This window comes from Elephantulus edwardii, unplaced genomic scaffold (genome assembly GCF_000299155.1).
Source record: "Elephantulus edwardii isolate Elephantulus edwardi_28Jun2011 unplaced genomic scaffold, EleEdw1.0 scaffold00015, whole genome shotgun sequence".
Classification (NCBI taxonomy): domain Eukaryota; kingdom Metazoa; phylum Chordata; class Mammalia; order Macroscelidea; family Macroscelididae; genus Elephantulus; species Elephantulus edwardii.
This window is the reverse complement of record NW_006399765.1, coordinates 1926474-1943371: the sequence shown is the minus strand read 5'-3', so window position 1 is coordinate 1943371 and position 16898 is coordinate 1926474. Positions and strand designations below refer to the sequence as shown.

The following is a 16898-nucleotide window of genomic DNA, read 5'->3' as shown; positions in this document are numbered from 1 at the left end:
CAAGGCTCTCATCGCCAGGCTAGGCCTGGGCTGTGTGGTGAGCTCTTTCTTTGAGTCCATAAATTCTTGTTGAGTCCTTGGCATGGTTTGGCCCTGGGAGTTGTGTGATACTTCAGATGGAAGGAGTGTGTATTTCCCTGAAGCTCACAGCCACTGGGGAGCTCAGGTGACTCAGAACACGTTCATTTGTTGATTCATGTTTGCGGTGTTTGCTGTGTCTCCGCTATGTGCTGGCTCTGTCTGGGTGCTGGGGTCATAGCAGGGAGCAGGCAAAGCCCAGGCCTGCTTGAGGCTTGGATACTAGTGAGGGAGACAGGCCAGAGATGGAAGCAAAGTGCTGTGAAATGTCACCTCAGGAGTGTGTGGTCCTCACAAGCTGTTTGAGAATGGAGTACGTATTAGAGAGAGCTGAGAGGCTGTGAGGAGGAGGAGCAGTATGCTGAGCAAGAGGACAGCTCGGGGGTGGGGTGGGTGGTGGACACGGGGCAGGGGGGCAGCCTGTGTGGCTGGTAGAGGGAAATGGGGCAGAGGAGACCTTGAGATGGTGGAGATGCAGGTGCATAGCCTCCTTTCTGAAGTCTTTGCAGCCGGATGTGCTAATTCAGGCTCTTCTACTTTTAGGAGCGCCCCTGTTCACCCCCACCAGGGTAGGGGCTGCACCCCGTAATCTAACATATTGCTGCATCTGCATAGAAACATAGGAATATTCACCCCCGCGGGATAAATGAAGTGAAATAGCTTGGTGTTCATCCAGCTCAGGCTCACCACTGGATGCGTGTAAGAGAATCTGATCTCTTAGGACTCAGGGGGGTAAGCAAAACGGAAGGCTACCATGAAGCTGGTGTCCTGTGGGCACAGGAAGGACTCAGGGTGCAAACAGAAGCCGCAGGGGGGACATCATCCAACTTTGTCTCAAATGAGTCACTTGCCAGTGTGTGCAGACCAGAGAGTTGGGTTGGACAGGGGCTGGGTGATGTATTTTGAAGGTAGAGATGAAAAGACTTTCTAAATAGATTGAATGGAGGGTCAAGATTAGCGCTCAAGTTGGAGGTCATGTTCAGAGGGGAGTGTGCATGATGGGCGAGGTGAAGGGGAAAGGCAGGGTGCTTGGTAGAGCATAAGGGTGTCTGACTCACCTGAGGGGGTTCTGGGAGGTAGAAGGGGACACAGCCTGGCTTCCTTTTCTGGTCCCCACCGCCACAGCCTGTCCAGCCCCTCCTCTCCCACCGTGAGCAGACAGAGCCCTGCGGTAAAGCAGCTCCTTGTGTTTCCCAGGAAGTACATTCCTTTGGCTGGGCCTTTGTCCACTTCATTCCCGCACCTGGTCCACAGTCTCAAGATGCAAAGCTCTGCTTCTGTCCTCTCAGTGGTTCCCCCAGCTTAAAATAAAGTTCCTATTTTTTCTCCAGGCCCCCAGGCCCCCCTGGCCCAGCCCTGCTGACTGGACAGACCCCCTGGCAGCATCTCTCCAGCCTTCGGCTCCAGGCCTTGGTCCTGCTTTCTTCTGCCTGCTTTCCTCCTGTCCCTCAGAGCTGGCCTCTCTCTGAGAGGTGTCCCTGCCCTGCTCGCACACCTCCCAGGGCTCCTTAACTCTCGGGCAGCAGTTACATGGGCACAGCGTGGTGATTAGAGTGGGCACCCCTCCTTCTGCCCCACAGTGCCTGCTCTTCTTTGGGCTGAGGGTCGATGTCACCTCCTCCAGGGTTGGGGGCCCATCCTGGGAGGTCTCCCAGACCCCCTGTACTGTCACCCCTGTGAGCTCATGGGCCTCTGCACCTGTCCTCCTGCGGGGCCATTCCCCCTCCTCATGGCTGTGGCCGCTAACCTGGCCGTGTTACCTGGAATTGGATAGCAACATTCAGTAAAGTTTTGGTGAATGAATGGCTGCCATTACAGACATGGCCGGTAAGCTCCCATCTCCTCATTCTTGGAGCTCAAAACATTCACACTTGGCGGCTTCATGGCCCCAAGCACTGGACGGTCCCTCTTTCGCTTGCTCACCCGCTCTCTGTTGTCAGTGTTGTTATATTTTACTTGTCTTCTTCCCTTATCAGATGGTTTCTTGAAGAAAAAGATCACATCAACAGTAATAGTCACAGGAACAGCAGCAGCTAGCGTTTATTGAGCATTTACTATGTGCCAGTCACCGGCCTACACTTTGACTTACGTTAGCCCGTTTGTAATATAATTGTCGCCGGAATCCCTGTGATGCATTTTCATCCCTGGTTACAGAGCAGCGGTTCTCAGCCCGCTGTGTGTCCTGGCGTCAGCTGGAAGGCTCCTGAAACACAATTTAAAGCCCCTTGCTGTTTCTGATTCAGGATTTGTATTTCTAAACACAGACTAAAACTGAATTTCTGCTCCAGGGGGATCCAGGGAGGGCTTGGCAGTTGCTTCTCAGGGGGCATTGCTGGTATGGATCCCAGGCCATTCTTGAGAGCCCTGTTCTAGAAGCTTCTTCATGTTAATTGCCATTAAGTCACTTTGATGTCACAGCAGCCGCATGTGTACAATGTAGACCTGTCGGGCTTTGAGGGCCGCCGCTGTTCCAGGCCTGTCTCCAGAGGCACCTGTGGGTGGGTTCAAACTGCCAACCTCTGGAGTAGTAGTCTAACACTTAACCACTCGTGTCTGGGAAGTTTGCTAATATCGCCCTTTATATGGTTGAGGGAACGGAGGCTGGGGCAGTCCTGTGATGTTCTCGCGATCCCGCCGTCGATAAGTGCTGGAAACTCCGAGCTGTGACTCGGGCCGAGTCTTCTGACACGAGAGCAGGTGCTTTTCATCATCCGCGTTCGCTCAGATGCTTCTTGCTGCCTGTTTCATCTTCCCGGGAGAAGACGGCCGTTTTGGGCTTGGTGTTTTTTTATTTTCTTTTTCCGGCATGGGCCTACCAAGGGAGCTGTGAAAGCACGTGTTCCCTTTCATCTTTCATCATTTGGTCCCCGTTCAGCTGAACCAAAGTGGAAGCTAGTGAGCGGCATTGGTGGGTCGGCCGGCTGCAGCCGCCGCGTGCTGGGGATCAGACGTTTTCCAAACGACGATGACGCCGGGTAACAGCCGAGCCCGTTGGGGGGTGCCCGGGGAACGCTGCCGCTTTGAGTTCAAAGGACCCTATCCCTTTGCAGGGGGGCCGATTGCAGGGGTGCCGTGGAGGGCTTGGCGGTCGCTGACTCCCCTGGTTAGGAACATCCAGGCAGAAAGAACACTGTCTGTAATCTTCCTCGGCTCAGATGGGAGAAAAATGTGTCTCGGCTTCCTTAATTGGGCACTGGGGCTCCTTCGGCCGGCCATCCGTTCATTTGTCAGACATTTGCTGTGCTTGTTCGTGGAATATTTAGGATTTCCCTGGCTCTTTTATTTGTTCGCCTAGATCAACCCAGCTCGGTGACAGGCCTGGAGCTGGGGGACTGCAATAAGGGGAACAAAGAGGACACTTAGGTTACTATGGGTGGAGGATTCATTCATTCAGCAAATATTTGTAGAGTGCTGGCCTTGTGCTGTTTTGGTTCCAAGTGCAGGGACTTCAGTGGTGGACTTAACTAACCTGCTACCTCTTTGGGGTAGCTTCTCTGACAGCACTGGCTTGGCTAGGATACCTCGGCTTGTTTTTATGTGGTTTGTGTTTCTGTCTGTCTCTCTGTTTGTCTTGCTTCTTTACCAGATGGGACTTTGGGATGAATGTCAACTTGCCCCAGGGCCCTTGCACATGACTTGGCATCAGTATCAGGCTACCCCAGGGCCCTGACAAACCCAGCTTTCCCTGTCTCTCCAACTGCTTCACTCTACCTCTTCCTCTAGATCCTGTTTTAAAAGTCCTTATTTGGGATATCTTCACTGAGCCCCCAAACTCCATGCTTAGATCTCCATCCCTCAGACTGCATTCTGGGGGTTCCTTCTGGGTTCCTGCCTACATAGCACTCATGGTCCAATAAGCAGTCACCCCGTAGGCTGGGAGGGTATGAAGCCATGTCAGGTAGGGGCTGTCTGTCCCTCACAAAGCAGGGTAAGGGGCTGGAGCAGAGCGGGAAGGTGGGGTGGTGATGGGGGAGCAGAAGAAGTGTGTCTACGGTAACATTCAGGAGATAACCTAAGGATGAGCAGTCTCCAGCCCCAGGATTCCATGAGGCAGGAGTGCAGCAGGCCGAGGAGAGCTGGGGCCCTGAGTTCATGGCTGGAGCAGCAGTTCATGAAGCATCAAGGAGGAGGTCAGGGTGGCCTGAGTAGAGCGTGAAAGGAAGACTAGAACATTCAGCAGATGGGATCCGGCTGGGTGTAGGTACAGCACTGGAATATCCCTTGTGGCATGATGAGAAGGGCTGAGGGTCTTGGGGAGAGCTGTGATGTGCTAGCACCGATCCTTTTGAAATGTGGGCAGTGGCGTCACTGAAGGCAGGACCAGAACCTAGGAATATCAGAGAGGTGGGCTCTTCAGGATGGTGGCAGCAACAGAGGACTAGATTTGGGGATGGCACCAGTGATCCTGGGAGTGAATTAGAGTTGCCCGTAAAGGAGGAGAAAGAAGGACCGAGGCTGATTCTGCTTCTTTGCACTGAGCACGGTGATAGATGAAGGAGGTACCATCTGCTGACACTGAGACAGGAAAGAGGAAGGGGAAGGACTGACTTGTAAAACGAATAGTTGATCACAGTCTAATCAACTTTACTGTGCCAGGGAGGAACCAGCCTGCTGAGAGTGGAGTCTGCAGGTTCGGTGATGGTATCCTGAGAAAGGACTGCTTAAAACAGGATCTAAAGGAGCAGGCAGACGAAGAGACAAGGGAGGACTGCATGTGCAAAGGCCCTGGGGCACTCATCCATTCATTCTGAGTCAGCTCTTGAGCACCTGCCCCATCTAGTGAGGAAGCACAGTGTACAGATAAACCAGATATAAAAATAGACTGGGAGGGGCCTCCGGGCCAACCCAGCACTGTCAGACAAGTTCTCCCAAGTGAGCAGAGTCATAGCTGAGTCTTAAAGAATAAACAGGAATGAATCAAGAGAAATGTGCTCCAAGAGGGGAATCTAGGCTGTGCTTCGAGCATAAAGCGTGTAATGCTCATTCAGTATTTAGTAGGTGGGTAAGTGGGGGAGCAAATGAGCCTGAGGGAATCAGCAGGGGCCAGGAGTCAGGACTTGACCCAAAGAGGAGTTGGGCGTGAACCCCAGGAATGCTTGGAACTGGTGACAGTGTGGGTAGCTCCGCATGAACACCTACCAGACGTATCCGCCTGCTGATCGGCCTTCTCTCTGGCCGTGTGGGGCTTGTCACGTCCCCAGAACTGCCTTCTCAGGCGAGCACTCAGGCCAGATCCATTAATAACCTGCTCCAAGCCCCATCGCTCAGTTCTGACGGGAACCGGGCTCCCATGCCCAGAGCTGCTGGCTCACGAGTCACATGCCTCCTGCAGAACCAGGGTTGTGGGTTTGCACACAACTTAGCCTCACACGCACGCGCCAGGCCCGGCTGCCAGCTGCAAAGTCAAACGCACGTACTTGCCCCTGACGAACCAAGGCGTCTCGGTCTGTCTGTCTGTCTTCTTCCTTTTTATGCTAATACCTGACTGCTTACCGTATTTGGAGACTATGAGAAATTAGAAGAGAAACATAACCACCTAAAGACTTATTATCACCTTTCCGTGTTGCCTCCCAGTGCTAACTGCACGTTTGTCACGGTTGAGATCTTTGCGCGGAGAATCTTAACTTTTTCAGCTTACCATTTTAACGTAATCATCTGCAGTAAGAAAAATCTCCTTAGAAACCTGTTTTCGTCTGTATCTCTCTGCGTCCACCCTCCCATCCTTGGCTGGTCCCAACTGGCAGAGCTGTGAAATGTAAACACTCCAGGAACAGACGTCCCTCGTGCGTCAACTTTTTCTGTGTGGTTTTTTTTTTTTTTTCATGAGCTTGGTAGCTGGCACTTTGCAAGCTCTTGGTCTCTATTTCGAGGCTGCTTTTCTAAAGAATGTGGTTCACCTCTCCCGTCAGTGGTCTGTGAAAAGTCCAGTCTCACCCCAGCATCACCACCACTGAGTATTTTTTTTTTTAATCCTTGGTGATGGCTCAGGCTGAAAAAATGATAGTGGGCTGGTTCCGACTCCTTCTTGCGGGGCCCTTTCGTCCATACGCTGGAGAAGCAGCTGTGCCTCTTGTTTGAACTGTTCATCCAATATCCTCCACCCAGAAAGGAAGTGGAACTTAAATGTTATTCTTATCCGTCTGTGTGAGTGCTGGAGATAGGGAGGATATTTTTATCAGTGCCTCTTCTCTCCTTTTTTTAGGTTGCACGAGCCTGAGAAGAATGCCAGAGAAGTAACCCAGGTACAGTCCTTGGTGAGATACGCTCCCAGGGAGCCTGGATGGTGTGATTTCCTCAGATCCGGTTCCCGATTAAGACGTGCTCGCTCCCCTGGGTGGGAGGACCTGTACACTCCTGTCCCCCTCCTCTTGTCCTCACACACCCCCTCCTTCTGCGCCAGCCAGCGGGGGAATCGGCCACAAGCTCCCTAGAACGCGATGCTGGCTCTGGTGGCCTAGCGTAAAGGGTTGCACTGCCAACCCAAACACGGGAGGTTCAAATCCACCAGGTGCTCCTAGGGAGAAAGGTAGGCAGGCTCTGCCTGTGTGAGTCAGATACGGCCTCTGAAAACGTCCTGAAAGGTCAGTGATGAGTCAGCTCTGATTTGACAGCAGCGAGTTGAGTTGACCCATTGCATGGCTCCAGGGGTTACTGTGTAGTGGGCTGGGCCTCACCTACCAGGAGCTTCCTTCACCACCTCCTTGGAGCCCATCTTGCACGGACTCCAGGCGGCCCAGTGCTGTCAGAGCCTCCCCAGTCTGCTGCTGGGAGCAGGACCCTGTGCTATTAATTACCTCACGAAAGGACACATGGCCTCCAGCTGAGGCGATTTCTCAGACAACACGGTTGGCCTATTTCTGAGGAACTTAGCCCTGCTTATCACCAGCTGACGCTGTCAGACCTTGGAGGCAAGAGGGCTCCTTGGCGTCTTGTAATAAGACAGGCCCTGCTCTGAACCCAGGGACGAGAGAGCGCCAGCTGTCCTTGACATCTCCCAAGCACTTGTCATCGTTTCGGATGTGATGTGTGGAAGGAGCTGGGCTGGTGAAAGGCGCGCTCTTCCTCAGCCAGCTTCCTGACCCAAGGCTGCCTGGGTGGGAGCTCATGTCCAGCTTGGGAAAACAGTCGTAGTATCCATTGCTTTCTGCCCAATCAGTTTACTTCTGGATTTCTTTCTGGCACTTTCTGGGGGAAAGATTTACCAAGCAGCAGCTAATATGCAGTAAGCAAGGGGGGGTGGGGAGTGCCACAGCCCTGTTCTTGGTAGCTGTGGTCTCATAGCTCAGATTCACAGGTGTCAGCTTCGCTGGGGTAGAATGTGATGTGTGGCAGGATTTTGCATTACTAATTGAGGGTGTGCCCAGGGTCCAGGACAGAGAAGTTCGGAGGGAAGACACAGCTTTAGCTTACCTCACTGAGCCTCATTTTCTTCCCCTATGAAATGAGGTTAATCATTTCCACATAACAGACTTGGGGTGCGGTGGTTAAACACACAACTGCTTATCGAAAGGACTCCATTTGATCCCACCTGCTGCTCTGTGGGAGACAGATAAGGCGTTCCAGTAAAGACTGACGCCTTGAAAGCTATGGGCAGTACTCCTCTGGCCAACAGGGTCACTCTAAGTAGGAATTGACCCCACAGCACACAACAGCAGCATGGTGCAGACGCCATGATTGATTTGATTGATATCAGCCCTCGGTGACTGAACTGAAGCTTTTATTGTATGCCAAGGGGAGGGATATTGTAGACGGCGAAACAGCGTGGGGACAGGCAGAGCCGCAGGTTGCTCGGGGCTGTGGAGTGGTCACAGGACACTGACAAAGAGCCTCAGATCATCAAGAGAAAGAGAGGGAGGGAGGGAGGGAGGAGGAAGGCTGAAGGCAGAAAGACCACAAAAGGGGTTTGTAGGGTAACCTTGGTAAGAGTTCACAAAATGCAGCTCATCACCTTTGAATCAGAACCAACTCATACCTGATCCTCCAGAGGGTTTTCAGAGGCTGTAAATTGCACAGAAGGAGGTTGCCCACTTTCTCCCTTAGAGCAGTTGGTGGTTTTGAACTGCCTGCCTTTGGGTTGGCAGAGTGACTCCTTACCCACTAGACCACCAGGTGCTTGAGTGGGGATGGAGCCAGAAGGGGCCGAGAGGAGACAGTGCTTCAGGACTTGGGACCTGAATGGTTGGTGAGTGGACTCTGCAGGCTCTGGAATGACCCTCTCCATCTCGTTTAGATCCAGGACACCAATGACATCACCTATGCAGACCTCAACCTACCCAAAGGGAAGAAGCCTGCGCCCCGGGCTGCAGAGCCAAACAACCACACAGAGTACGCCAGCATCCAGACCGGCCCCCCGCCCGGGCCGGAGGACAACCTCACCTACGCTGACCTGGACATGGTCCACCTCAACCGGGTCCCCAAGCAACCTGCCCCCAAGCCCGAGCCCTCTTCAGAGTATGCCAGCGTCCAGGTCCAGAGGAAGTGAATGGGACCTCGGTCACCTGAGGGCCACTCCCCACAAGCTTTCCTGTCCCGCATGGAGCTGCCATGGTGAGGACAGCAGCCCAGCTCCCCGGAGACCAGGATGGCCAGGCCCTGGGACCCAGGGGCAAGGACAGCTCTTGGCTCCCCAGCACTTCTTGGGTTGCCCCGGCCCTCCACGTTCTCACGCATGGAGGCTGATGTCACCGCCCTAGGCACGGCGCCAGGCTGGGAACTGGTCACAGCAGCTGGGGGGCCCCCACCCCAAGAGCTTACGTGCCTCTGCTCCATCAACGCCTGTGTCCTGGTTGTGGTCTGGAAGACCCGTGACTGCCGCGATACTCCACGACGTGGTCTGCCAGGTGAGGAGGGAGAAGATTCCACCTCCTCCACCATATCACTCAAACGAGGCTTTGGGATAAAGGTCCTCCTTGACATCGAACTGCCCATCCACAGAGAAGCTGGGCAAGAACCCTGGAGCCCACTGCCCAAGCCTTGGTGAGGTTACAGCCAGCAGTCCTGGCCTTCCAATCCCTGGGCCCATGAGCCACGAGCCCTAGGGGAGGAGCCGATGCCCCTGGAAGGACCGAGGGATAGAAGCCCCTCTCTTCTTGTTCCCTCTCAAATTCCTCGAGGATCCATTGTCCTGACTGTGACACCCTGCGCGGACCCATCTCTCCTCTCTAGCCCAGCTTGCTTTCTCCAGCTAGTACTAATTCACAACTTCGCTGTGGACGCCTGTAAATTATTGAGAAATGTGAAACGTGCAATCCTGAAACTGAGGTGTTAGAAATTTTGATCTGTGGTGTTTATTTTTGGTTTTTTTAATTTCTTTTTTCCCTTTCTCCCCTTAAGACAACAACGACGTATCTTGGCTCTTTGTCATGTGTTGAAGTACATGGTTGGGTCTTGTGAAGTCTAAGGTTTAATGGTTTATTGTCCTGCAAGGATTTTTCTTACAACAGAAACTGAATTACACCAAGTCCCAGAGCCCTGTGGACGGGGAGGACAGGCTGGTCTGGCTGGTCCTGGGAGACACTGAGCTTTCTCTCCTCTCTGGATGAAATTGATCTTGTTCTCATGGGAGCCACGTGGTTGGGACCCCCCCCCCACTGCCTTCCTTGACCCCACTGTGGTACATATCAATCTGCCAGTGCTTCTCCTGGCTGCCTCTGTGGTGATACAGTGTTGTTGAGCCCCAATGCCTCAGTCTGCTCATCTGTACAATGGGGAGAGGAAAAGTGACCTCCCTCCCCACATCTCTCACAAGCACTTTAGGAATCTGCAGGGTGGTGACGCTGAGGGTGCTTGTTTCCCCGCCCTGTTCACAAGCTTCCCATCCTGGCCCTCTGAGCTGCTCGCTACAGGGAGGGATCCTTCATCTTTGCTCTCAAAACCTCTTGGGATGAAACTGGAATAAATCGAAGACGTCCAGCAGCCTAGAAGCCAGGGCTCTCCTGCCTCTGCCATTTCATCTCAGGAGGTTTGACTGAGGCAGCGACCCCTTTGGGGAGAGACTACTTCTACTAGGGGAGCTGTTGCCCTCGAAGGGGCGAGGGTCTGACCAGCCTCCCCCTGTGCCCCCACTCCCCGAGTGAGCACGCCTTGCTCATTTGGTCTTTGCTGTTACTGATCAACCTGTAGAGTTAAAATGCTAGCGCTCATGGCCTCTTTGGTTGATCCTGGCACTTGATACCCGAGGGATTCCTGGCCCAGGCTGTCAGAGCAAGAGGCTGGCTTGACCGGCATTCCAGCAGGTGGAATTTGAGGAACTCAGCACAGGCCCAGCTCTCCAGGGGTTGCTGGCTTAGCGTTTTGCATGATGGCATCCAGGAATGAACTGAGCCAGCATGCCATGTGGGCCGACGGATGGGAGCCACCGTGGCCCAGCCACCTGGCTCCTGTCATTTCCAATTCCAAAGGGTTGGCTTGTAAACCTCGGTCTCCCTCTCTCCTGCCTAGAGAGAGCACATGTGCATGCGTACACATACACACGCCTGCATGCACACTCACAGACGTACATGCACAGACATTAACACACACACATACATACATGCATAGTTTTGCACATACATATGTTCAACACACACATACACAGGATTTTAAAAGAATGTTTTCTTGGTGCCATTTTTCTTTGACTTTATTTTTCTTTTTGGAGGGGGGGAGTAAGGGAACGAGGCCAAGGGAGACATACAGCTTTAGCTTCGTTGCAGCCTGGAGATTCCCCACACCTTGTGTACTGAACCCCAGGAAAAGGAAGGGGTTGAACGAACGCTGCGGAAGGAGTGGTTTTGGGAGTTTATTTTAAGACTCCTGGGAAGGAAACAGGCCCCGTTTTGTATATAGTTGCAACTTAAACTTTTTGGCTTGCAAAATATTTTTGTAATAAAGATTTCTGGGTAACAATGACCTGTGGGATGTTGATCATCTTTGTGGTGTCTGTAAGCATATATCCGGGGGGCCTCCCTGGAGGCAGCATCCCTGGAGCTTGGATCCAGTGATTCAAAGCCATAGGACTTGAGGAAGTTCTGAGAAGGCCAGCTTTATCACTTGGATTTTCTAGCTGGAGAGAAAGGCTTTTGTGTCCTCTGGCTCTGCTGGAATCCTTACACAGCTGTGACCGAACTGCCTGCTTAAGCAGAATTCAGGCGGGACGAGCAAGTCTGGATCTGGCTCCACCACTTAGGAGCTCTAAGAACTGGAACAGCTCTTGTCTCTGAGACTCAGGCCCTTGTCTGGCTCATGGGAATAAGAATATACCTGGCCAAGGTTGCCATGGGGATTAAAGGATTTAACAAGGCACTGAGCCCTATCTTAGCACATGTCAGGCTCCTGCTAAGCGCCAGTTCCTCCTCCTCACCCCCGAATCGGGGCTAGCCAAGCCGCTCAGACCACACCACCTGTGGGTTCTCGGCAGCCCACTGTCACTCTCCAAACCCACTTTGCTCTTTAAAATGCAGAACTCAAGTGCTACTCCAGGGGTGTCTTTGGAAGTTGACTCGTGCTGGGACATAGCAGGTGCTCAATAAGGATTCGCTTCTTTACACTCCCTCCACAACAATGCTAATATTGCTAATGATAATTAGGTAATTATGTTACACCATTAATAACACCCAGTGCTTTCAGTGTGCCAACACGATACACTGGTTAACAGCTTTAAATTCCAGAACTCAATGAAGTAGGCAATGTTATTGACCCCATTTTCTCGACGCAGCACCAAAAGGTGATCTAATCTAAACAAGGTCCCGTGGTTTATGTGTGATGTGGCAGAGACTCAGACTGCAGCCGTCTGACGTCAGTGCCCAATGCCTGACTTCTGGGTTGGTAATGGACACACTGCGTGCCAAGTTAACATTAACGAGATATCTAATACGGGAGGGCACATGATTCTAATCCCCCAGCAGCTGTGCGGGAGAGAAAGGAGCAGTCTCCTCCCGTGTGACTTACAGCCTCTGGAAACCGGCTGGAGGGTCATCTGTGAGTCCATTCTGCCTCGAAGGGACAGAACAGTAACAGCAACATGTAGTGCAGGAAGTCCTGGACTGAGGATGTGTTTGAGTTAAGATAAAACCCATTTTAAAAAATGCACCTCGGGTGGCCTAGTGGTAAGGATCTGTGCTGCAGTTCGGAAGGCACCTGGTTCAAATCCACCCACTGCTTCATGGGAGAAAGATGAGCAGTCTTCTCCCATTGGATTAACTGCCTCTAAAACCCCCCTGGAGGATCAGCTTTGGGTCAGTTCCAACTTGACGACACACAACAACAACAGCCCATGATGGCACAGAGGGAGCCCTGGTGGCCTGTTGTGCCACTGAGTCGCTTGTGACTCATAGCAGCCCTGTGTATGTACAACAGCCCTGAAACCTGCTCTGTCCTGTACCACTTCACTGTCTCTGAACCACCTACACTCATTACCCCAGTCACTGATTCTGGCCTAGCTGTAAGAAATCCCAAAGGCGTGCAGTTCGGATCCACCAGAAGCTCCTTGGGAGACAGTCTCTCGTGTGCAATATACTGTCCCTGAAAACCCACTGGAGGGGCAGCAGTGGGTGGGTTCCGACTTGATGGCATAACAGCATGATGCACAGCATGTAATTTACTGGTGTAATTATTCTCATGCCCACCCCCCCAAAAAAACCAAATAGTTAGATTTATGATACTAAATTGGATTTATTCACTGCCTACTCATAGATGCCCTTCCACTGGGTTTTTGAGGCTATAAATTGGCACAAGAGGAGTTTGCCTATCTTTCTTCCACCGAGCGTCTGAGGAATTCAAACCACCAAAGAGATGGGGCTTTTGGGTGAGCAGTGCAACGACCTGTTCACATTATAGGCCACCAGGCCTCCCTTCAGAGTTACGAAGACAGATACTGACAGTAAAATGCAATTTTAACTTTGTTAGAAAATGTATTCCACTTAGAACTGACTTGTGACAGGGGAGCAAAAATTAATAGCAGATAAGTGAAGGGAAAGGAATAGAAAAAACAGATTTATGACAGTCGTTGGGACAGAACCCCATCGTGAATTGAGGACTGCTTGTAATAGTTAATGCCTCTGATTGTAAGTGGGAGCTCTGGTGGTCTAGTGGGTAGTGAGTTGCACTGCCAATCCAAAGTCAGGTAGTTCAAATCCACCAGCTACTCCATAGGAGAACAATGGGCAGTCTAGTCTCCTGTGCAGTTCACAGCTGCTACGGGCCCCCCAGAGGATCAGCTATGAGTTGGTCTGACTTGATGGCGCAAGCAGTAACAGTGTTATGGTAACACCCCAGGGCATGGTTTGACTCCTGCACTTCTCCAGCCATTGTGTGAGGTAGGAGCCCATTATCCCAGGTTTCTAGAGAAGGACACCAGCACAGAGAAGCCAGGCCCTTTCTCAGAGGCCCAGGGTTTGGACCTGGGAGTCTGGTTCTCTCCCCCACTTCTTTCTTTGATGCTCTTAATGGTCAGACAGCTGTGGTTGTAACCATTTCACAAAGAAGGAAACTTGAGGCTCAGGAAGTGTGCATGACCTGGTCAATCTGCAGTGGATTTAACAATAACGACATCATGGCAATATGCCAAGAGTCAGGACTTGAACTGGGCGTCTCCGTGCCCTTGACCTCATCTGTGTGATCAAGGACCTCTGAGTCAAGGAGCCTCCTTCTGCAGGGCTCAGAGGGGCCCCCTCATGGGCCGACATGGAGGCCTCACAGGCTCAGCTCTCAGCATTCCTCAGGGCCAGGCTAGTGAGATTCCTGTGGTGCCTGCAAGGCTGGCCTCACCACAGGGACTGGGGCTGAGCGGGCATGCAGTGCCCTCCTGTTCTGGGAAGGTGGGGATGACGGACTGCGGCCGGGTAAGGAGACGTGGGGGAGGTGTTTTATGCGGCTCCGGGGCCTCGCTTCTCCACGGCCCAGATCTCCAGGGCTGAAGGCTGGCAGGTGAAGAGAAGGTTGATGGGAGCCAAGTGACCCTTTTCCTGCCTGCCAGGAAATTAGTCAGGCACTTGGCATTTATCAGGCCCCCCTGTGGGCTCCTCATTGTGGCAAGGGGAGTGAGAGGATTCTCTCCTTGAAGACCAGCTAGAACCCTCCCCCACCCTCATCGGCCTCAACTACATTTCTGTCCGGCCCCCAGCAGAATTCTAATGCCCCACTGGCATGCCCCTGAGTGTTTGAGCATGCTCCCCGGCCCATACGTGATCTCTCTTCTATTTCGTTTTGATACAATGCTTGTCTCCCAAACTGTACACATACTGACTTCTTTCCTATTAACTCCTTCCATCGTTTAAGTTTATAAGACAGCACAGTAATGATTAAACTCAACTCATTGCCATCAGTTGAAACCAACTCATAGCTGAGCCTCCAGCGGGTTTTCACGGGCTGTGACTCACTCAAGAGGAGATTGGTGGACTCAAACTGCCTACCTTTGGGTTGGCCACCCAACTCTTTACTAGGCCATCATCTGGTGGCCTATGATGATTACCACCATTGAATAAAGAAATAGAAGCACGGAGAGATTATGTATCATGCTCAAAGCCCCCCAAGTGGGAAGTGATACTGATGGGGTGCTGACTGCTAGACAGGTCACAAGGGTCACAGACAATGGGGATTTCAGGATGCTGGTGTGACTGGTAGCCAGGAAATACACAAGAGGCTTTACCACCAACGCACAGAATGCCCAGGAAATCCTTCCTCACGGCTCCTGGCTCCCCTCAGCCACCTTTGTGAGTGACTGGGGTCGGGGCTCATCTGCTGAATACAGAACTATGGAATTGAAAAGGCCTTTTGAAAAGACATTGTTCCAAATCTTCAGAAGCAGGCTAGACCTTGGCGACAGAGGTCAGGAGAGTGGTTACCCATGGAGGAGGGCTTTGAGGGTGATGGGGTGCTCTGATTTGAACTGCAGGGAACTACGTGGAAGTCTACATGTTAAAACTCATAATGTTGAACACTTCAGATTTCTGCACTTTGCTGAATAGAAGTTATACAGCAATTTTTTTTAAAAGGCTGGTTCCCCAGCCCACCGAGATTTCAAACACATCATCCCCCTTCCCTTTGATGCCTGCCCTGGGCTGACAGGTTTGGAAATGATGTCACTACCTTATCTGTGGGGTTTGGTCCAGGCAAGAGGCCTGAGGAGTGTCGTTGAGTTAATTTGAAAGATAACATCCCATGACCAAAATAGCACAAGAAACAGTGAAAGGAAAAAAGTATTAAACTGGGCTGGAAGACGAAGGACGGCGACAAGGATAAGCCATTTAGCTGTCATCACTTCATCTGTGGAGACGCCCTGGAGTCCTCTCCTACTCTCCCTCCACCCGTGGACCTCGGAGGAGACAGCCTCCAACCACGTGCCTCATCCCGTGACCTTGGGCACAGTCCATCCCATCTTTGGTTCACCTTTAATGAACCAGGAGGACCTCCCTGCCCCATGCTCCTGTGGTGACAATCCTCTCCAGCAGTTGAGACCCCCACATCCTCCTCAGCTACTCTGACCCCACAGTGAGTCTTTCTCCCCTCCCCTCTCTCCTCTCTCTCACTCAGTTTCTCTCTCTTCCTCCTTAATCTCGCTTTCCTTCTCTCAGTATTTCTCTCTGCCTCAATCTCTCTCTTTCCCTTTCTCTCTGCCCCATCTCTCTTGGTCTCACTCTCAATTTGGATATTTGGATTTCATTTTTGTGTTTTTCATGCTCCCCTTCTCTTTTCCTCCCTTCATCTTTCTCCCCAGCCCACTTCCCACTGTCTTTCCTTCTCTCTCCCTCTCGCAATCTCTCTCCTCCATCTCTTTTCCTCTTCTTTACTCCTCTCTCAATTTCCCTCTCCTCCTCCCAGTTTCTCTAGCTTCTCTCCTCTTTTTCTCTTCTATAAGATAAAAATCGCCTTTATAAGATAAAAGGCGATGCTGGCTTCACCTCAGGGAATCACCCCTTACCTTGGATCAGGGCTGTGATCTGAGGAAGGGATGCTACATCTCACTCTAATCCCCTTACAACTGATTGGCTGCTCACACCATTACATCATGGGGAGGATTACATCATTACGTAACTGCCAAAGCACTGAGAAACAGGGCCCAGCCAAGTTGGCACGTATTTTAAGGGAGACACAATTCAACTGATGGCCAGCCCCCAGGGGCAGCCTTGGGATCTGGATGCAAACCCCAACCTGTCTTCTTTTCCTCACTAAGTTACTCTGCTATTTGTGATCCTGAGCTCAAAGCAATCATTCTAAAGAATCTATGCAGGTTCCCCCAGCAGGCAAGAAGCCAGTGACCCTGGTCTGAGCCAGTGACGCCTCCTCTGCAGAAATGAAGTCTTTATGTAAGAAACCAGCGTGGAGCAGTGCAAGAGCCTTCTCCGCCCTGAAATTGCAAAAGCGGAGAATGGCACAGCTTGCAGGCTCAACCACACGCAGAAAAGTCCTCCCAGCCCCACATCAAGGACAACAGGCCAAGCCCTCGTGGTGGAAGGTGCCCACCCACACAGGCCTCCTGCCCCTGCAGCCAGCCCTGGGCACGGTCAGTTGGGACGACAGCTGGCCCGAGTGGATCTAGGCCACAGACCTGTCTGCAGAAAGAGGCCATGTGAGCTCAAAGGGGAGTAGGCCGTGGTGGGATGGACGCTGTCGCCTCTGCTGTGCCTCGGCTCCCTCGGTGCCCTAACTGGACCCCATGCCCATGCAGATTAACGCATTATCGCTAATATTATGTGTAGGAGGGAAAGGCACAGAGCTGCCGGGCCAGGGAGCTGCCACTACCACAGGACCTTTCGCTGGAAATTTTTTTCTTGGGGCAATTAAATCTTCAGCTGTCTCCTCACAGGGAGTGCCAGCTTGCATTTTAATTATCCTTAAAAGAGGAG

At 52.1% G+C, this 16898-nt stretch overlaps 1 protein-coding gene across 1 annotated transcript in view; it reads left to right on the top strand.

The window, feature by feature from the left end:
- The window catches only part of SIRPA (signal-regulatory protein alpha), a 50313-nt gene extending 41753 nt beyond the window's left edge, over positions 1-8560 (top strand). Inside the window, exons 7-8 of the mRNA XM_006881392.1 lie at positions 6281-6320; positions 8315-8560. Coding sequence (XP_006881454.1) covers positions 6281-6320; positions 8315-8560 — 286 coding nt within the window. The remainder of the gene's footprint in view (positions 1-6280; positions 6321-8314) is intronic.
- Positions 8561-16898: the final 8338 nt, after the last annotated feature.